This window comes from Fringilla coelebs (assembly GCF_963513975.1).
Source record: "Fringilla coelebs genome assembly, chromosome: 2".
NCBI classification, from domain to species: domain Eukaryota; kingdom Metazoa; phylum Chordata; class Aves; order Passeriformes; family Fringillidae; genus Fringilla; species Fringilla coelebs.
Window position 1 is genome coordinate 79,693,835 of NC_140029.1, and position 22,514 is coordinate 79,716,348.

The 22,514-nt window shown below is 47.4% G+C and overlaps 1 protein-coding gene across 3 annotated transcripts in view; it reads right to left on the reverse strand.

Moving 5' to 3' along the window:
* AMOTL1 (angiomotin like 1) overlaps nucleotides 1-20,924 on the reverse strand; it is a gene marked incomplete at its 5' end in the record, with an annotated part of 67,649 nt that extends 46,725 nt beyond the window's left edge. The window contains 2 exons of one of the 3 annotated variants that reach the window (XM_084226351.1): nucleotides 18,232-18,282; nucleotides 20,840-20,924. In XM_084226351.1, the coding sequence (XP_084082477.1) occupies nucleotides 18,232-18,282; nucleotides 20,840-20,924 (136 nt within the window). Of the gene's footprint in view, nucleotides 1-3,609; nucleotides 3,622-8,611; nucleotides 8,707-18,231; nucleotides 18,283-20,839 lie in introns of those variants that run through there. The other 2 variants (XM_084226352.1, XM_084226353.1) reach the window with 2 other exon arrangements.
* Nucleotides 20,925-22,514: the final 1,590 nt, after the last annotated feature.

A 22,514-nucleotide genomic window follows, 5' to 3' on the forward strand; every position in this document is an offset into this window, starting at 1 on the left:
ATAAAAAGTAGATTGGGGTGAAGCAAAGAAAACCTGCACACCAAGGAAGAAGACAAGCAGCTTCAAGCATTACAGGCAACATGGGCAGCCAGCAGATACTGGCTTGGCCCCACCACTCACCAAAGAGAATTCAAAATTATTAAAATTGCATCCTCGCCTTCTGCATTTAGAGTCTGTAGGCACCCTTGGGTCATGGTTTCAAATTTTACAAGATGGAGAACAAAGACATGTTTTTTTCTTTAACAGGAGTAGAAATTCTCAGCTAACCACTTGTCCCTGGTTGTCATGGCAGAGCAATATTCTACTAAAATCAGGACTGGTAAATGCCAGCATCTGCCAAACTGCTCAGTTTCTGATCTCTGCTATATCACAGTCAAAATCAAGTAGCCCCAATCCAGGCAGAAACTACCGGACTATGCTGTACCCATGTTGATGTTTTATAATCATAAAATGATGTAATGATGTTTTATGATGTTAAAAAATGATGTAACAATATTTTATGTTCATTCACAGTAGGTTTTAATAAAATGTCAGCTGTAACTGACACCAGTTTCTGTGTAACACAGAAAACAGTTGCCAATAGATCAGTGCTTGGCACACAGCCACAATCCAGATCATGGGCAATAAGGCACCACTTGAAAGCTTAGTGGAACCTCACAAGCCATTTGGAGCAAGGCACAAGCTTTATTTCTTTCTCCCCTTGCTGTCACTGGAGCCTTCCAAATCCCAGCTCCCCTTTCTGAAGGGAAAGGCTTTTATTACATCCAGCTCTGGACATGGTGCAAGGCACCCATCCAATGTTTAGGGACTTGCTCCTTTCCCAAACCTCCTCATTCCTCTACAATGGTCACCAGAAGAGCAATTTTCATCCCTATAACTGATTCCTAGTGTCAGAGCAGTGGTGCTAGCACCCAGGAGTTAAGAAGCCAGTTGAAGGCAACCTAGAATGAAGATCATCACCCTGCCAGGGGTGTGTCCCTGGGGAATGGCTTTTTTACCCAGATCTAGCCCAAACAAGCCACAAACCACAGCTGCTGCCCCATGTTTTGTGACAGCCACTGCCAAGAAGAACGGGCATCATGCCTGTAGGTGCCTGCAGGCAGTGCCCTCTGCTCTCGCCCTCCCAAAGCCAGCCCAGCCCCCTCAGCCCCAGAACACCAGGATGCAGCCCAGTCCACAGACATCATGCCTTCAATTGCCATGTATCTAGTGTCTCTTACAGCCATCTCTATAAGACATGAGCATATTTCTGGCCCAGTTCAGTCCTTGCTAAATTGGGTAGCTGCTCCAGGCCTCCACTTCTGCATCTCTACCATCTCCCCTACATCTAAGTGACTGCCTGACACCAATTCATTTGTTTTCCTTCACATTTAGATAAGCATGCATTCCACTGTACAGAAGCAGATGTATTATCCTGGAGGTTACTGCACAGCAGTGCAATTCATTTGAAGATTCAGAACTATTCAAATGAATCAGTTGCTAAGATTAACACCAGACAGTCAGCCAGGACCCAGAGACAGTGGAGCAACACTTAAATATTTCCTGTTTCTGATGTGGCTTCAGTCTGGTTTTGAAAAGGATCTAAAGCAAACCACATAGGAAGCTCATTGCTGTGACACGAGAGGAAAGACATGTTTTTAAAGCAGTCACAGCATCCTCAAGAAACAAATTTACAAAAACAGTCAGAGAAGATGGTTTTCTTACAGCCAAACTGTACTACTACTCTTGTGTTCAGCAAAACACCAGAAGATGCCAGTTGTGAAAACACAGCTTGCTATTTAGAGGCAACACCTCCAGGAAGAGCCCAGGTAATGAGTTTCTGCATCACACCCGCTGCCCACCCAGGTAACATAATGAGGCTGCCTGCAGCTCAGCCCATGCTGCTGGCACGTATGACTCCTTCCCTACCACCCAAAAGCCACCCAGCCAAACAAAACCACAGAGCTGACCTTCAAAAATTTCTCTTTCAATCTCTACTCTACTGACTGAGTGGTTCAAAAGAGACTGAGGTGTTTCAAATATGATCCTAAGCAATCATCTGCAATTAAAAAGTAAGGAGGCTTTACACTTTCCTATAAACCCTGCCACAGTATGTAAGGGAAGTCCAAAAATGACAGGAGGAAAATTACATCATTTCCAAGCCCACACCTGTCCTTCTGTATCACAGCCGTGCCAAAAAGGAGGATAAATACCTTATTCGACACTTAAAATATTTTCTCCACCCTGCTGCTGCATAAAAATTTCAAGTCAAAAAAGGAAGATAATTATTTAAGGGAAACAACCACAGTAAAGCACTCCACGGCCTAGGGGGCTGCATGAAGGCTGTGCCATGAATTGCCCAGGGTGCACCAATAAGTCCCCACAGTGGGTCACAGGAACCCTCTGTCAAGACTGGACATCTCTCCGTGTGCACCCTGGACCCTACTTTTTCCCCTAAGCATTGGCCCAGTCTTGAGAGCAGGGATTGCCATACCCCAGCCACACAGCCATGCCACTCTCCCAAAGCTGGGAGGAAGATTTGAGTTTCCTTTGGCACAGAAAAAAATAACTCGCGCGTCTCGCTTCTTGGTTTAAGTATAAACATTGGACTCCTAACAATGTCACGAGGGATGCTTTTGGTACCTCCAACAGCACTGGGATTCTTTTGCAGCCACAGCTCCGATGAAGTGCAGGGGCTCAGGCAGCCACTGGTGATTGTTTTCCATCAGCAGCTCCCCAGTCAATGCACAAGTTTTCTAGGTCGCTTCTGGGGTGGCTGACTCATCTTCACACCCCATAATTCTGCCTGGGAACCTTGCATCCGCTGCCAGGGCTCCTGAGCCCTGTGAGGATGAACAAGCATCACTAGTATCACTTCCACAGGAGCAGAGCAATATCTTGCAGGACAAAAATCCAATATGCATAATGCACACCAGATGTGAGTGAGCAGCACCTCTCATTTCCCACATGAAAGTGAGAGAAGCTGCACCCCTGTGCCTGGCAGGATTATAAGACTGAGCTACACCTCCGCAACTCACCGCTCTGTGGAAAGAGATCCTCATCCCAGTATCAGCTCCAGGATCCACACTGGGCTATTCCCCTGATCAAAAAGAGTTTCTGGAGTCACCCGTCCTTGGTACTGTCATTTCACTCTCCAGAAAGTGCATTGTCCAAGAAAGCACGAGCAAGACTAATAGGAATAGGCAATGGAATCAGCCAAACCCCATCTCTCCCAAAGAATTGTGCTAACACGCCCAAATTTAACTGCCTACAAGGATGAACATTCTCCATGAAACTTCAGCCTCACGTGCTTATTTTCATATATGCTTCCCTTCAGCAAAAACCAAAGCAGGGGAGAATAAAGCCTATGAGAGAAGCAAAGCAAATGTGCTTTGAAAGCAGCTCCCAAACCTGGCATGAGATCAGATGGATACAGGCGAGAGTGGAGCCAAGGCTGCCTCCCCGGGAGATCCCCTGGGATGCCCGCACTTCCCTGCCTTCCCAATGGAAATCAGGTGTGGCGTGTACGGGCAGACAGTGTCCATCACCACTCTTTCATCTCAGATGGTAACAGGCTTTATAATGCTAGAATAACATGCTGGGTTTTTTCCCCCCCCAACCCAGGCTCACCCCAGAGGAGAGGCAGGATACAGGCAGAGTATTCTCATCACACCTCCAGGTGCCAAACATTACCTGGGCATTAACCTGATGGAGGAAAAGATGCATATTCCTCAGGAAACTGTGTTAGGCTTTGCAAAAATATGTGCATTTTTTAAGGTCTCTCCATATTATAAGGGACACGTTTGCCTTCGCAGCTATGACATTGAGTCTACAAATACATCCAGCCCAAATTTCTTCAAAGAATTGAATCAATAATTGAAACTCTTGCTTTGATCAAAGTGCCAGTGGCACAATGACAGCTCATGTCAGCATTGCTGCTCTGAGATGAAAGGATAAATATTATTCAGAGCTGAAAGTAGGGGAAGAAACTCCCAGTAAAAGAATGACATACAAAGGCTGACATGGAGCTTGCAAGTGAGACAACACTTCTGCTACAGCCACACCACTTGTCAGCCCAGCAACTGTCTGCAGACATTTTCACTACACTATAAATTCTGATTTCCAAGCAATAAAAAATCCTCCAAGATAAAAATGCATCACATAAATTCTTAGGTAAGGAAATCTTTTCCCACTGGGGAAAAAAAGCAAAATCATCAATCAGCTACAACTTACAGACAAGACACTTGTAGAGCAGGAGTTTAAGCCATGATAAATTTTTCTGTACTTACTGCCTTTAAAAATGATCACATTACAGAAAAGCACTGGCATGATCCGTGTCACTCCGATATTTAAGCCTTTCCATTAATTAACCAGAAGTGAAATAGGACCTAGGTCTGTGGGTCATTCAGTCGTAGCTCCTTGTTACTTCAAGCAACTATGTTATAAAATTCCCTTCTTGAATTGAATAAACAGCATCCTGAAGAAGAGGAATCTTTTTCACCCCATTTGGAGGAGGCTTTGGGATCTCTTCTCCTCAGACACACACAAATATTCCTCTTGGTTCCCACTCACAGTCACAGACATTGCTCTTTATCCATCTGTGTTTTTGCTTTTTTTTGCCAGTGGTGTCCTTTAGGTTAAATAGCTTTCTCCCTGAGTCATTCCCACAAGCTTGCAATGTACAAAGGAGCCTGGGATAAGGACAGAACAAAAATAGTACAAAGGCTGTACAGTACTCTCTAACTGAAAAGGCGGGCATTGAACTCTATCGTATGGATTTCTAGAGTTTTTCCATTTTTTTTAACACAAGCAACAAACCATACTAGGGATCTTCAGCTCTTCATTTGATCTGTGAGAAGAACTGTTCATTCTTCACTAAGATAACCCTACACTAAGCAGAGTCTTTGCACAATTCTTAAGTGTCATAACTTAAAGCAAAAAGAAATTAAACCTTCTTCCCACCAGAACGTATATTACAATTATGATCCTTCCATTATTAAAACATTACATGCAATTTATATTCAGCCACTTTTAAAATGCAGAAATTTAATAAAGCTGTTATACGCAGAAATGCTAACAAGATAATTGTCTGTAGTTCTTGCTGCCAGATGGCTCAGCTCAGATTTAGAACAGGGAAAATCACAGCAACAGCCACCGGTGTGGAGCCATCATACCAAAGCCAGCTTCAAAATGTTGCTGGTCATAAGCAGGACACATCCCAGGGAATGGGACATGTCACTAGCAGGGACCCTCTGTCTGTCCCAGGCAGCCATCACAGGGAGGAATTTCACTAAAAGCATTTAAAATCATTAGGTCATTCATTAAATTAAATAAAATTAAATTAACAATGTCAATATTTTCCAGCCTGAGACTTGATCACTGGAGTTACTGTAGTCTAAAGCACGTTTATATTTGCGTTAACCAACATGGTCAGAGCAGATAATCCCAAGTGCTGCTCAATTATTTAACCCCATGCTATGTGTCCTTGAGACACGCCATGCCCCTGTAGATCACCCCTCTCCTCGGCTGGTGCTGCCTTGACACATGCTGGCTGCCATTGCCTGCTTTGCACAAAAATGACGTGCTACAGCTTCAAGATCTGGGACAGACATGCATCAGGAAAACCACAGCCACACAATGTGGTGGGACACATCTGACCTGGACAAGGCCACTGGAAGCCAGCAAATGGTGCAGAACCTCCTCCCGCTAATGGGATCCACCTTACTGTGCGGCCAAACTCTGCTCTCGTGTGCACCAATCCAAACCTGGAGCAGTTCCACTGGCTTCTACAGATCTACCTGAAATTTACACCCACAGTAGCATCTCACCTACCCAAAAAGTCACTAAAATGACCAAAAATAGACATATACATTTCCTAAATGCAACATTTGTACAGAAAAGTTGCCCTAAGAATTTATTTTTTTAGAGGTAATGCTGTTATTGTTACTATTATTTTCTACTTCCATCTATTTCTACTTCTGCCCTGAGTGGAAGGCAGGCCGTTCCATTTAAAAATTCAGGACACAAATGGGGACCAGATTACATCTATCCCAAAGCTGCCAAAAAGCAATTGCTATATGAAGCCAAAAATCCTCCTGGGATTTTTCTCAAATCCACAAAATATTCCCGAGCACTAAACTTTCCACTGGGACTATTACATTAGCAGATAGTCTGTGTGTGAAAATCCAAGTATGCAGCTGTCCTCCTAATGGTTTCCAGGACAAGAAGGTTGCACAGGGCACACACTCCTGCCTTAGCACCAAATAACATTTCTACCAGACTTGGCCTTAAAAGCAAGTTACATGCTTATCGGTGAGAAAAAAAGGCACCATGGACTCTTTCCTGAAGGAAATCTACAATGGTCAGCAGTAACATCTCCGCATAATCCTGAAACCAGAAGAGTCTGGTTGTGCCTGACCCTCCCCAGGCTGCTGCTGGGATCCCTTCCAACCCCCTTAGGTGTGTCTTTGCTGGAGAAAAGCGAAGCCTTTGGCTCTGTGCTGGCGTTCCCTCACAGAGGAGCTCTTGCAAGGAGCACCAGAGTTGTATTGGGTATCCATCCCTCCATCCAGGGACTAATGCACAGAGGGCTTGGTCCAGATCACCGTGGGAGGCCAGGACTTGGAAAATGCCCTCAGGCCTGTCACCAATCCTACAGATATCTGGACTTAGCAGAGGCCACACATGCCTCTTTGGATTGAAGCTGCCCTCCTCCAGCAGCTGAGCGCTTTCCAAAAGAAGAGGGAAAGCAAAGTTTCCCCTGCCAAACGTTGACAGAGAGAAAAGGAGAGCAGTGGACATCAGGACAAATGAGAACGGACATGCAGGTGACTGGGGGGGTCCCAGTGGCCCCACACAGCCTGGGGAAACTAGGAAGCCCAGCCTCAGCAGCACCGTGGGGCACATACCTCCCCTATTTAACAACCTAACACCTAAAGCCTCCGTGAATTCATCCCCTCACACCACTGTTCCAGTCATGGCTGGGGATGAGGAAGGCTGGGCAGGACACGGACCCTCCATGCAGGGCCATACCATGCACCCAGCACAGACCCAGAGAGAGCTCTTGCCAACCCAATATTCCCTGCCCTTACCACTTGGACACTTTTGATAAGGTATTTATAGAACACTTGGAAAAGCTTTTCTGGCCATTAGAAATGACTACGTATATATACACATATATATGTATAAAAGTAAATATATACACATGGTCTGTATTTTATTTATATACAATGTATGCAGCCATATATGTCTATATCTATGTAAATATAAAAAGATACTTAAACATACATCTACATCTATTTAGATATGTATTTAGTATCTATATATAACTATATACATGCACACCTGTTAGCAGGAATGGCGCTGCCAGCTAGCCGTGCTCAGGAAAATTCATAGCACACATGCTCACTGCCACCCTTCTCTCAGGAAGCTTTTAGGCTTATTTCTATACATAAAAAGGCATAAGCTGAACTCAGTGGATGCACAAGAAGGGCCTTGCAGACCCTCAGCCACCAGATTCTTGTCTCTGGCGGCAGCTGCCCACAGCTCCCGGGATGCTCGCACAGCACCAGGAAAGAGAAAAAAAAAAACTCTTTCCATCGAAAGAGGAAAAAGCCCAGGCAGCGACCTTCCTGTACTTAAAGCTATGAATCACAAAACCTGGCAGAAGGATTCGGGTTAAATTCACGTTGTGGGTTTTGGTTTTTTTTTTTTTCTTTCAATGCTGACTTCTTTTTTTTTTTTTTACCGGAGTTTATATTTGTTCCCTGCATGGGTAGGAAGGTTAAATATAAAAAAGTTCCGTTTCACCATCCTCCTGCAACAACAACGTGAGAAAGCGCTCTCCCGGCGTGGGAGGCCCCTCCTGCGTGTCCCCTGCGGCCGGCGCTGCCACCCCACGTACCCGCGGGACGGGACGGGACGGGGCCGCTGTCCCCGGTGGGTGCTCCGGGGCCGCTCCGAGTGACAGCCCGGCGCTGGGGACCGCGGGGACGCCGCGATCGCTGCTGCGGAAACGGCAGCGGCCGCTCCGAGCGCCGCTGGAAACATTCCCCGCGCCTCCGGCCGGCGCTTCGCTCTTCCCGGGAGCGCCGGGGCGGCGGACCCGCGGCGTGTTCTTCCTTCAGAATATGCTGCGGACACCCCGCTCCGACTGGGGCTGTTTCGGGGCGCGCCCCGCGCTGCTCTGCCTTCCCGGAGCGGGGAAGATTCCCCGGGAGGACTCCGGGAGCGGAGCAGCGGGCGCAGCGGCGCCCGCCGGGCGGGCGGCTCGGGTCTGACGGAGCGTCGGGCAGGCTCAGCACCGACCCGGCCCCGCTCCCGCACCGCCTGCGGGGTCCACGCAGCCCGGGGCAGCAGCGGGGTGCGCTGGGTCCGGGAGCCGGCGGAAGGCTGCCCAGGCCTTCCCGCATCCTCCCGGGAGGGCGGCGGGGCACGGCAGCGCTCACGGATGGGCATGAGAAGCGACATCCCGCCGCGGCACCCCCGCACACCCCGGCGCTCCCCGGCACACACGTGGACACGGGCACCCGCACCCCCCACGCACAGACAGACACACGTGTGCGCGAACATGTACGCACAGACACGCAGCCGAGCGGGGACGCGCGGACACCGTCTCCCTCCCCGCCATTACCTCCGGCTCCGCGCCCCGCCGTGCCCGGCAGCACAGCTGCCATCCGCGCCGCTCCCCGCCGCCGCCGGGCGCGCTCCGCCGGCCGCCGCGGGCCGGGCCGGGGCGGGGACAGCCGGGGGCGGGGGCAGCCGACGGGGCGGGTCCAGGCCGGTCCAGGCACCTCCCGACGCGGGGCGGCCGCTACCCGCCCCTCTGCCCCTCCTGTCGGGGTTGGGGGGGAGGCGCGGTCGGGGGAGTCTCGCACCCCAGGTTGGAGACTCGCTTCCCCATCCGGAGCCACTGAAGGCACCAGGTTACGCCCGGGGTGAGCCTTTGTGGCAGCACACCTCATGTCTGGCGGTGCTCGGGATCTAAATCCCGACCTGGAGACCGCCACAGACTCCCTGGTCCCTTGCGGGACAGTTGGTGGGGGTTTCGCCGGGTCCCAAGCCTGTGAATCAACCTTGGCCATCCTCCTCGTCTCCCAGAGCTCTAGCTTCTTCTTGAGCATGGAGGAATCGATGGCTGTCGGGGATTGACCGGGGATATAATTTCGTTCCTAAACTCAGCGCCACGTTCCTGAGAGCAGCCCCTTGCCCTGCTGCCCACCTGCTCCATCACACGTCTTTGTGGTTTGGCGCACCAGCTCCACGGGATGAGAGTTCATTAGGGCTGGAGTGACTCACTGCTCCATCTCCCCATACCACTCCAGCCCTGCTGCCAAGGGTTTGACAGAGGGGACATGGCAGAAGAGCTGTTCTGGTGTTTGCACAGCGCTTCAATCCCATCCCTGCAACTATGATGTGGGCACAGACTGGGTTGGGCAGTCCCAACACACTCTATTCCCAGCACTGTCCCATACGCTAGGCATCTTTTGGGATAAGTGGCACTGCCAGGACACTGCTTGGGTTTCCCCCTCTCAGTGGTTCAACCTCTTTCAGTCCAGCAAGCTGCCCAGTGATGCCAGGATTGTCTATTGTACTTGTACTTTTTTCTCCCAGGGACTGATGGGTGGCTTCTTCCTCCTCAGTACTGTGCCAAACTGATAAAGACAGGTAGGAAGAAATGCAGCAACAGGCTGAAGAAGAAACCTCTCACTGTCACCACAGCCCCATAAAGGGGCACAGCAAGAGAGGAGCTGGCCCAGTGCCATGGCCACAGGACTGGATGGATGCAGAGAGGACTCCCAGCAGCTCCAGGCACCGGGAGAGTGCTGTGGTTCGAAGCAGCCTGAAGCATTGCTTTTTTGCATCACAAAACCCAGCTTTGCTCAGAGTTTGGGTTTTCCTCAGATGCAAGACAGACGGAAGCTATAGGATATGGGAAAAGGCAAAGAAGGAAAAAATATTCAGTGGTGAAATCAGGTTCCTCAGTTCCTGCATCTGAGCATCTCGCATGACAGAAGTTACCCCAGAATGATGTTTGCCACGTGAGCAAACATCATTCTGGGGTATCCAGAGCATCCTCAGAGGTGCCTTTCCCTCCATGCCTGCATGCAAGGCGAGGTGCCAATCAGGTGCTGTGATGTCTTTCTGAAGCTTTGAGACTGAAACATCTTTTTCCTGTCTCCATGAAGTCACCTAATACAGGCTGGGATTATGCTCAAACAGGGGAGCACTGAATTGCAAATATGCTGCTTTTTGAGGTGGGGGGCAAGGGGAACCATCACATCATTGACCACTTCAGGAGAAAAACTACTTAGGCTTAGGGTACCAGACTTGGATTAGAGATAGGTGTTCTGTTCCTTTGTCATCTGCAGATACCCTGAGTGTGTGGGAGAAGATTAAGCTCAAATTCAGGTTCTTGAATGTCTAAATCCTCTGCAAAGTCATGGAGAGCCTGACAATAGAGTTAGACACCTCGGTCCCCAAGAGCAATTTGCCTTGGATTTTTCAGATTTTCTTACCACCCACAGAGAGGTTAGGTTTGCTTATGAGCACAGGTGAAGCACAAGCCAGCTCAGTTGTAAAATGAAGGTGAAATTTTGCCCTTGCTTAAGTGCCTGTTCTCCGTGGCAGATGAAGTGGGATGAGGGCACTGATGTCAGTGAATCCACTGAGTCCAGTTCAAAGTGGCAATTCAAGCACTATCTTTTTTCATGTTCCAGCTGGATCATTTGGTTGGGCAAAATGGGGCACATTATTTTGGTTCTTCTGCTTCCCAGCCTGTGTCATGGGGGCCTGGGTGCAATCTGGCTGTACTGCCCTTGGCCAAGCAGATCCAACCTGTTCAAGGGCTTATTTTTGTTTCTTATTCTGGCCCCAGGGTTTGTGCTCCCCTTTCACCTAGCGAAAGTGATCAGTGGTGATTTTGGTGCTAGAAGAACAAATATATCAAGAAAAAAAATTATCTGTCAGCTTGTCTTTCAGTAGACTTGCAAGAACCTGGTGAACCATGCTGTAATATTCCCAAGGACAAGACTCCTTTTTTTCTCCTGAAGTAAAAGTATGGTTTCAATTTTCTCTCATGTTATTAATTTTCTGGTGGGCATTTCCACATGATTTTCAAAATCTTTTTTCCTGTTCAACTCCATTTTGATTTGATAAACCGGTAAGTGGCCACAAAGAATGGCAGATTGGAGAGGGAGTTCTCTAATCCCTTGTGGTTTGATACATCTGATAACCTCTGGGGAGCTGTGTCTGCCCAGGAGGGCAAGGCAACTGCCACCCAAGCTTCTCTCCTTTGCAGCTCCAACATTTTAATAAATTTCATATGTACTGAGTAATTTGTTTATTTATATATTTTATTAAAATTTACCATTCCCTCAATTTGGGAATAGTGCCAATATTTTAATATACCTTTATCTGTTTGTTTGTTTTATCTCATTCTTCTAAGGAATTTGGGGTAGGAAAGAAGTTCCTTTTTCATCCCTTTTGGATCTAACCTGTTCAACCAGGACCAAGTGCCACCAGAACTCCAGTTGTAAGGTCAGCAGATATGATATGACAGTGATATCTCTTTCCAGGATACAAAAGTGCCATCTATTCTCGCTGCCTGCCTCCTGCTTCTCCCTGGTAGCCATGGACTCAGGAGACCTGCATTATCCATGTGTCTCGTGTCTTTTACACCCTGCTAGGAAAAACAAACACCTTTCATGGATATCCCAAGGATTTTGGTGAGAAGCATGGGGAGAAGCATTTCCAGGTGCCACCACAGCTTGGTCCTTAGCAGCCCCCTGCATCACTCATCATCCCTGCTGCATCCCAAACACCTGCTGGCTGGGGAGCTCTGAGCAATTGCTACTGACAGACCTGGGGCTGGACCCCGGAGGCCCTGCAGCAGGGATGCAGCCATCCCAAACCACGAGCGCACACGGGCATTGATGCTCGTTACATTTGCAGCCATCCATGCGTGTAATCCCACAGATTCCAAATGCTGCAAGCAAACAAATAATTGTCCCGCTCCGCCTGACACTGCGGCAACCCCAAATGCCTGCGCACAATTCCGCTTCTTGCTGCCTCTGCTGCTTTTAACAGTGGCTGATGGGCAGACTGAGGGGTCCAGCCCCGTTAACACCACCTCTGGGGGTGGCACAAATAGCTGCCCTGCAATGGGGAGACCACAGCAGGAGCTCAATCAACAAATATGAATACACTGCATAGAAACTTCCACCCAGGCAAATTTAGTTAATAAAAGCCACAAAGCCCTGGGCATAAAAGATGTTCTTACCATTTCTCAGGTGGAGAATAGCCTCTCTCTTCTTGATAGCTACAGGCTTTACCTGTCCTGCAAAGACTTCTAGCTACTGGGCAGAGGCAGCTCCTCTTGAAACATTGGAGCACCACTTTCTAAATCACATCTGCAGAAGATTTTCAAGTAATCTTGTAACCCGGCAGCCAGTAAACTCAGCTCCAGTAAACCTGGAGCCCCAAAGGAACCCATCCTGCTAAATAATTAGCCGCAGTTAAGATTTCTACCCCGACAACCGCGCACATTTATCAGATCGCCTCTGATACACATTTCATAGGCAGCATTGTATTTGGAGGCAGCAGAAATATCTCTGCACATCTGTTTTTCCAGTTCTGCCAAAGAGCTTTCATTTTTCTCTAATAACTTGACCTCTTTGGTTTCTGGCAGAAGACAGCTAAGCAGAGCGCTCGCTCCCTGGATTTGCTCCAGTATGGGATGAGGTCAGGACAAGAAAGAAAAAACAGCTGGATGGTTATGAAGCAGTGGGAAGAAACAGGGCAGGGACCGGGGCTTTTTCTTTCCTTCCCTTTTATATCCAATGGGATTTCATTTCTGGGCGTGTTTATTCCCCAGGCAGACAGTATCACCAAAGCAGCATTTCCTGCAAGCTGCTGTTGTGGGGAACCTCCTCCAGCAGCTGACCATGCCCAGGGTGCACTTATAAATAGCACAGCCAGCTAATTCCTCCTCTGGTCGGCTGTCAGGAAATGTGAGGCGCAGGTCCTAGGGGTTTCCACTGATATATTGCATCTCCTATGGATATTCATCTCAGTTTTGGCAGAGTGAGTTCATACCCCCCCACTCCCACGTTATTTTTCCATTTCATCACATTCTCATTACTCTACCCAGGGCTTTCTGTGCTGGGGGCTTTCACCTCGCATTTTTTATTCCGTCTGCTTCCTTTTTTTCTGATATTCAATTAAATCATCTTTAAGCACCAGGCAGAAAAAATGCCAGTGGGGTGGGAAGGAGGTGGAAAAGAGAGGAAGGATGAGGAAATGGAAAATAGGGAGAAGATATGCCAAGCACGGGAGAGACAGAAAAGTAGTCTGCATATGTTCCTCTGTTGGGATAATTTTTCTCTCCCTGATCTCACTTTCTCCATAGCCAGAAATTCCACCTCAGGATTTGCCAAGGCGAAAATGTAGCATTTCTCTGCTGGGCCACAAAGCAAGTGTGAAATGTTCTGTTTTAATCATTTACAGAACAAAAGGAACACAACAGTCACCATCTGATTCATATCTGCTGAAATCTAGCAGCTAAAGCTGTGGGAGAGGAGATGAAGAAAGGAAAGGGTGGTTTGTTTTTATTTTTTTCTTCTGGTTAGTCACTGTTGATCTAAGACAAGGAGGACCACATTAGATTATTGCAAAGTTTAAGAGCTCCTAGTGTCCTTTCCTGCAGATGACTGCAAAGAAAATACATAGAACGTTACAAGTGCTGTTTCCTCTAGTACATGATCCCATTTCCCTTTGTGAGCCAGAAGGTTTAGCTGCATCATCAAGTTTGAGAGCCCTTCATACATCTTTCTCCTCTGATGTTTTCTAATCCCTTTTTGAGCCCATTCATACTTTTGACATACCCCGGACATTCTGCGGCAGCAAGCTGCACAATGGAATTGTGTGCTGAGTGAAGACATACTTCCTTTGGGCTGTTTAAAGCCTTTCCCTCTTTCACAGAACCTCAGACTGGTTGAGGCCAGAAGGGGCTCTGCAGGTCATCTGCTCTAACCGCCCTGCTCAGGCAGGACCACCTGGAGCCTGTTTCCCAGGACCATGTCCAGATGGCTTTGGAATAACTCCAAGGATGGAAAGTCCACAACCTCCCTGAGAAATATGTGCCAGTGCTCGGTCACTGTCACAGAAAAAAACTGTTTCCTGATATTCAGAAGGAACCTCCTGTGCTTCTGGTTTTGCCCATTGCCCCTGGTCCTGGCACAGGGCATCACTGAAAAGAGTCTGATTACAACCTTTTTACAACATTCCATACACATTGATGAGACCCAGCTCTCTCAGCCTTTGCTCACAGGAGAAGTGCCACAGTCCCTTCATCACCCTTGTGGCTCTTTGCTGGATGGCATCCACTATGCCCCATGTCTCTCTTGCACTTATTTATTCTATGCCATTCATAATTCTTATACTGCTACTGTACCTTCCTTCAAGCATCTCTTTTCCACCCAGTTCAGCTGTAATTTACTCAGAGCCTGCTTCCATGGAAGCTGCTCTCTCCCTCAGTCACTTTTGCCTCCCTTGCTGGGTACTTCTCCAAGGAACATCAGAAATGCACAAGGTGCAGGTGAGCCACTGATTCACACAGCAGCAAACCACAGAGAGGTTTTTGAAGGTCAGGCACGGCAACACAGAGCACAAATCTTTGAGACAATAAGAGAAAGGAGAGCTAGGAAGGGATTTCCCATTCACTGTTAATTCCATCATTGGAAGCTTTAGAACACCAAAATGTTTGCAAACATGTAGAAAAGGAGAATATGAGAAACATCCAGCATAGATTCAGCAAGAACAGAGCTGTCAGACTCATCTGGCCTGTTGCAATGAAGAGATAAACCTGGGAGATGAATGAGAAGGTGCAGATGCTGTATGTGTTGGTGTATAAGTGGGACTTCCAGCACTGCGTCATGTGGTGTCACCATACTCAAGATAGGAACACCTGGGCTACAATAAAATATGAAAAGATGGATGTGTGTCTGGTCAAAACTTTTCTTAGAGGTTAGTTACTCATGGTATGATGTGATGCAAAAAACTTCTCATGAATCTGGCCCCAAACAGCATTTCCAACAAGTAATGCAAAATTCAATGACAGCTTTTTATATTTGCAGTTGACAGCAAGCTGGGACAAGTTGACAGAAAGCTGGACACAGGACTAGAGGTCAAGGAAGATATGATGAGCAGGAGAAAGGGGATAGACTCCACTGACCCTCCATTGGATGCCCCCTTCAGCCCCTGCAGAGTGGGCAAGAAACTCTCAATCTGACCCTTTTTCCTGCTTATGCCTGCCTTTGGCTTAAATTATGGAAATCTAAGTAGACACTGAGGAAACCCCTCCACTGAGCACTGTGGTGAGTTGCCTAGGAAGGCTGCTAGGATCAGTTGGTCCTGCACACAGGGTGATGTATGATATCCCTGTATCCCTGCCTCCAGGCAGGCAGTATCTGTTTTCCTGAAGTCCTGCTCAGACCTGCCTTTCTGTGATATTTATCCTGATGATGCTTTATAACAATATTGATGTTTTGCCACATCATATTCTTATTATAATACTGCTTTATCTGCTGCTCCTCTACTAATAACTCCTGCTGTTCAGGTGGCTGGTTTGACCAGGGCTTTGTATTTTTGACCTGGTATTCTTTGGTTGACAATCACTTCACAGCATAAATCCAAGGTGCTACTGGGATGGCCTTGTCCTCTACTGCTCCAACCTGTGCTTGGTCTTACTGCCTGCCTTACCTGGCACTGCAAACCAGACAGCTGGGCCTGACTTAGGCCAGGGGACTGATCCAGCTGAAAACTCACCAGCTGGGAGCAAGGCAAGAGAAGAAATCATATTTCCATTACTTGTTCTGCTATCTCATATCCTTTGTCTGTCTAGTCTACCTTGGATGCAGTAATCATGTCTTGTGCTGTGTTTGGAAAGCAGAGTGGAATTGTAAGGTGATATAAGCACTGGTTTGGATAATCTTTTCCAGACTGAGGGGTGTCTAAACATTTGGGCAGGGGAAAGTGGTGTCTGAGCAGTTCCTCCTAAAATTAACCACAACTTGTTATTTGGGAAATGGAACTTTGTTCTTTGTCACTAAATACTAAGATCTAGAGGGTTTGCCAAGGCTAGAAGTGGGCACATGCCACTGTAGAAAGACTCTGTTCAAGGAATAAGAGAAGGAAAACCAAGAGGATAAAAGAAGCTGGTGTAAGTTCTGTCACAGAAAATGCATTTTAAAGTTATTTGACGTGTTTTAACCACAATCAGTGGTTAAAAATAATGAATGAGGCAGCCAAAGGAAGGCTCTTGGCTTTATGCCCAGTCCCTGTTAAGACACTCCTCTGGGTGAATGGATACCAGAGCAGTCTCTATCCTGACACCAAGTGGAGAGAATTCACACAGACTACTTTAAAATGTGATCCTCGCTGGCAGTGAGGACAACCACCCCATGTGCCACCCATTCTAGAACCAGTGAGACATACAGTTTTTAAGCATTTTTGTATTTCTAGCATTTTTTTCCAAGAACCTGTCTCCTAGCGCAGAAATATACATTGGAGATAGTTAAACTTGATAAAAACCACTCCCTGTACTCCTGAAGTTTTACCCTCCTATCCCAAGTTTCCACCAGCGCCATACATGGTGAGTTCCCAGTGGATGCAAGTGGATCATCTTCACTGGGGTCAAGGTGGGTTTCAAGGGTGGCAGGGTAGTCACAGAATCCCAGAAAGGTTGAGTTTAGCAGGGACATTTGGAGTTCATATGGACCAACCCCCTGCTCAAGCAGGGCCACCTACTGCCCATTTCCCAGGTCCACGTGTAGAGAGCTTTTGAATATCTCAATGGGGAATTTCTTGCCCTGAAAATGAAGAGGAGAGTGCCTTTTCCCTGTGAGGAAGGGCCAGTTCTTGCTCATGTGAAGGTGATGCACATTGCAGTGTGCTGTAGCAGTCCCACATGCCAAAGGGCAAGGCAGGGTACCTAGTCCTGAGACTGGCATATCTCCCAGTGTATCTTATTGCACAGCATGCATCTTTCCAGCATGTTCTTCTCAGGAGGGGTTGGGAGCTGATCCGTTCTGGGCTCCTCAGTACGAGAGAGATGTGGAGCTCTGGGAGCAGATACAGCAGAGGGCTACAAAGAGAGAGGATTAAGGGACTGGAGCATCTCTCTTACAAAGACTGGCTGAAGGCCTGCTCAGCCTTGTGAAGAGATGACTGAGAGGTGACCTCATCAATGTCTGTGAGTATCTGAAGGGAGGGTGTCAAGAGGATGGAGCCAGGCCCTTCTCAGTGGAGCCAAGCAATAGGACAAGCTGCAACAGGCAGAAACTGATGAACAGGAAGTTCCACCTGAATATGAGGAAAAGTTTCTTTACTGTGTGGGTGACCAAGCACTGGAACAGACTGCCCAGAGAGACTGGGGGTTCTCCCTCACTGGAGATGTTCTGGAACTATCTGGATTCAACTCTGTGCAATTGATGGCACTTGATCAGGGAGGATGGACCAGAAGACCCTACTGTGGTCCCTTCCAACTTTACCCATTTTGTGATTCTGTGATTTTCCCGTTTCCATGCACATCAGACCTCCTGTGCTGGGTGGCCAGAAGCCCTCCTTCAGAAGCTTCCCATCCTGCAGCTCCAGTCTTCACCACACCTTATCTAGAACACCTCTAACTCATCCTGAGAATCACACCTCTTTCGATCTTGACCCTGGGATTAAGGGGACATCACTACCAGGTGAGGTTTCCCCATGGATTCAGCCTCTGAAGTCTTCAGCTGCCATTGCTTATTGGAGATTGTTTTCTCTCTGACTGTCTTACTCTTCTGTCTTGCTTTACACATCCCTACTTCTGCCTCCCATGTGAAGAAAAATCCCTCATCATTTTGCAAGGTGCCAGAAAGTCACAGAAACTCCAGTACCAGCTGCTGGCTAAGCTTCAAACCCCCAGCCAAGAAACAACATCATCCTATAGTGCTCTGCACCAGAAAGGTAAAAGCTTTCCTCCCACAGGGAAAAAACCCCACATCAGTTTAAGACAGAAAGCTATCAAATGCATCTAGTGTCAAGTTAGTCCATCCCTCTGATGGATGGCATTCAAAAACAGCACAGAAAGGAAGCACTGGTGCTGATAGATTTAAAAGCATTTAGCAGCTGCCCTGTTGTTAAAGTCATCTCCTAATTACTCAATATAAAAAAAAAAAAAAAAAAAGGCAGAGGAAAATATGTGGAGCATGGACTTACCCAGCTGATCCAGAGCAAAGAGGGCTGGGGCAGCTTCGGAGAGCTCATTGTCTGAGGGAAGAAGAACAAACGCTAGGGAAGTCAGCTGGGGAGGTAGATGAGGACAGATGGGGTGACAACACTGTTTTAATCCCACTGCAGATAAGCCCCTGCTCAGCTTGCTTCCAGTTCACCCTGACAGCTTTCATGCGCGTGTGGCGGGTTTTCTTTTAATTCAGATATTACTGAAAAACCTCAGAAGCAGCTCAAGACAGAGACTTGTCAGGATGAGCCCTGAAGAGCAGAAGCTCAACTGCTCCTTCTGTACCCTCCCTGAGATCCCCAGTAGTGCTTCCCTTTTTGTCCATACCACAGCTCTTCACTCCCTTTCTTCAATTTAGCCAGTGCTCAGGGCATGGCCAGGAGCACCCTGCCTGCAGCAAAGCTTTCCTGTATGCTACAGTCTCCTCCAACAGCAGCAGCTGGAGAAGGTTTAACCAGCAGGAACAAGAATTATTCAGAGGCTGATCAAACCTATGAGTTACCTGATAGCAGTACTACAGTAACTCAGCGCCTGTGACAGGTGAGACCACGGGCTCTGGAAATCTCTGAGCTGGTGGCATCTCTCACCAACAACTTGTAGGGGTTTATTTTGCATCCCATAAATGAGCCAATCTTGGCTGCTCCCAGCTGCACAGCACAATGCGCACAGATCCCTCACTGCCAGTAAGATCCACAACCACACAGGAGCATGTGACCAAGCACTGAATTCCATTTGTGCCTTGTAGTTCCTGGCGATTTTGCTATTTTCAAACATTTCTTGCAATGTCAAAAATGCTGTTAAATTGAAAAACCCAATGAAAATTTAAAAAAAAATTAAATTGCAGAGGGTGGGGGGTTTTGTGGTGGTTTTTTTTTTTTTCCTTTATGATTCATGACTTTTTTTTCAACGAATGGGCTTGACTTAAAAATCTTTTGATCTGGAGTCTGTGGATCCCTGTATTCCTAGGGGTTCCAGAAGGACCTTTAAGAAGGGCAGGTGCATGGTACCCTTCAGCAATCCCATAACTGTGCCCTTTCAAAGTGATCTTGGCCCCTGTTATAAAATGCTCTTAGGCTCAATGGTTAGAAAAGGTTGTGAGCCAGGAGTTTAGGATAGCAAAGGGCTGCATACAAAACCAAAAGACAATGTTTATGCATGTGCAATTGTTCAACTGCTTTGGGTTTCTATGAACTCCTGACGGCAGTGACTGCCATCCTCTGCTTTACAGACACAAGTACAACGCAGTCCTGAAGTCTACAGGCATTTAACCAGCACAGGTATAAACAATAACACAGACCATGCACATAGCAAAGACTTTTCAGAAACAATAGAAGCAGATATTGTTCTAATGGGGAAAAAGAGTGGATTGCAGCAAGCTTCCCTGTGCTGTTGCCCTGGAGCCACCCCAGGCTGGGTACCTGCAGAAGCAGCAGCTGTTCTATCATAAGGATGTTGCCCAGTGGTGCTTTGCTGGGGATGTTGAACCCAGGGCTCAAAAACATAAATCTACTTGTGGGTTCAAAAGCATAAAGCTACTTATGTAATTCAGCTCTCACAGAAAAGGAGGCGATGCCACATCTTGGTTTGTCCCTCTCCCTTCCCCCAGCATCTGCACTATCAGCGGGAAGCCAAGGGAAACAGATGGAGATAAGTGAGCGCTTTACCAAAGCAAAGCCTTTCCGTTCCCAAGGTGCTGCCATCTGGAAGGCTGGGGGTTTATTTTGGTTTTAGTCTGGGGCACAGCACATCCCAGACAAAGAAGGAACTTTGCCCTGGGAGGGGCAGCTTCTGCTAGCCCAGGGGACAGGGACCTCTGGTAAAAAAAGATGACCTGGAGCTAAGCAAGGAGCACTTGTGGCTGCTCCTGCCAAATGTTCAAATGGGGATTAAAAAGCAGGTAAGAGCAGCTGGCTGGAAATTAGGTAGAGATGAATTGATAGAGGAAATAGGACTGCTGGCTACTCCTCATTGCATCTGCACCAAGTGCTTTCCTGAAACAGGGAATTTCTAGAGAGCAATGAACCCCAGCCTTGAGATGGGACACCTTGTGTCTGGCTAAGGTGGGCCAAAGCCTTGAATAGCCCTTGCACAGGGGGCCCCAGTTAGGGCAGCCCCCTTGTCATTGCCAGGACAGCGTGTATCCCTGAAGCCGACCTAAACTGTCCCACTCAAATGTGATTGAAGAGAATATTTTATCAGTTCTCCTGTCACTCCTTCCCAACCAAGGTCATCTGCAGAGTCCCACTTGTGGAGAGTGAGTGGTGACATCTAGCACAGGTGGAATATTACCTGGCCAAAAGATGGGTGTTGGGACCTTTTTTTTTTTTTTTTTTTTTTTTTTTTTTTTTTTTTTTTTTTTTTTTAAGTCCACTCCAAAGCAGGAAAACAAGCTGCAGACCAAGTGGCTGTGTCAGTATGACAGTTTGGATCTGACCTTTCCCACCTTCATACCAAGTACTGCCCAGCTCTGGACATAGCCCAGCAAAACCCCTGGGACCACTGCAAGCACAGTGAATGGCAGCAGCACATTGGGAAGGCTCTCAGCACTTTCACTGGGTGGATTAAGAGCCATAAATTATATCCTACCTCCTTTCACATTGGAAAAGGGGTGGATCCCACCATGAGACAACCAGTTTGTTTCATCCAGCTTCCAGTTTTCACCAGGGTCCATCTCTGATCCACAGCATCAAAGATCTGCTTGCAATGCCTCCTGCTGCTCTCTCTGGGGAATAACCAAAAGATACTCTGAGCATCTGTCGTGTTGCTAGACCATAGCCAGCTGCTGAGAAGCTCACCTCAGCAGAGAGAAATCTTGTCAATATTTCAGGGAAAAAGGAAAGAGTTTTTGCCTCTGTTGGAAGATGCCGAAAAGGAGGGGACAAAGATTTTCCCTAGCAGTGTCTGAAGCAAACCCAGACCCCAAATGACAGCAATAGAGCTGATTTCATAGTGAGAGGAGTCCCATGAGACCCACCACACTGGCAACTGGTCATCGCTACTCGGCCTCTGATTTCCTTTGTCATTATTTGTAGGAATTTTCTGTAATTAGTGCTGTCACAACCCTAATCCAGGACGCTCCTGGGAGGAATAGGCAGATAGCAGTGGAGGGACACCACCACACCAGCACCATCTCCTTAGGAAATGAGGCCAAGAAAGAGATGGACGGGGCCCTGCCTGTGCAGGGAAGCAAAGCATGGCTGAGCCATCCCCCTGCCCTTGTCAAGCACGGGTGCCTCTCACCGACCATCTGCTGATGGGGGCTGCAGGAAGGGGCAGCAGCCCCACGCTGGGGCACTTGGCTCCCAGGGGCTCCCAGCATGGCACAGCCCAAGCCCCTGCCTCAGCCCGCTGCCAGCTCTCACCAGCATGAACAGGGAATGTGCTGGTGCTTCCTCAACTGGCCAGACCTGCAGGAAATCATTTCACACATTCTCTTGCTCAACACCTTAATTGAGTAGAATGAAATACTTGTCTGTATATGTTTGGTGAGCAGTGAGCAGGACAGGTCATTGCATGCGCAGGCAGAGCAGGGCTGGAGTTTTTTGATGTAGCAAATTCGCCTGAATTGCAATTAAGAGGTGCTGAGACTTCAGGCAAATTTGGGTGGACTAAGTAATTAGTTTAAGCTGAAAGAGAAGAAAAAGAGTCCTGAGAAGAGCAGCAAGGCTCCATCTTGACATTTTAAAAACTGATTTTTTTTTCTCTTGTTCTTTCAAGTGCTGGTTTTGGCTTGAAAGTGACCTGGTTTGCTTTTTCTTTTCTTTTTTCTAATTTTTTTAAGTCATGAAAAGCAGTAAATAATCTCAAACCAGAACGTCTCATGCTACACTTAAGAAAAGAAATCAAAGAAACATTCTCCTTTAGGGGGTGATCCAAACCGAAAAGTATTTTCAATTTTTCCCTTCAGACACTGAAATGAAAAACCTATTATTTGTACAGCTACACTACTGAAAGGCATCACTTCAATGTGTACTGCTGGCAATTTCTTCTTTCTACCTGCCAAGGGAGGGGTTTGTCTTCAAGTTCAATAAAAGTATAAGAGAGAAAGAACAAAAGGGCAATTTATCAAGGTAGCATAGGAGATAAAATGGCTTTTCCATATTTACTTGTTTCTCTGAAAGAGGGAACCTCAGCTCTTTGCTGGCTCTGCTCAAAATCATATAGACATGAAATCTTATAGATAGAAGATCTGAGCCCTCATCACACTGATTAATTGCAGATGTGAAACCTTCTGACTTCACGGACGTGTAAGGCCTAACCA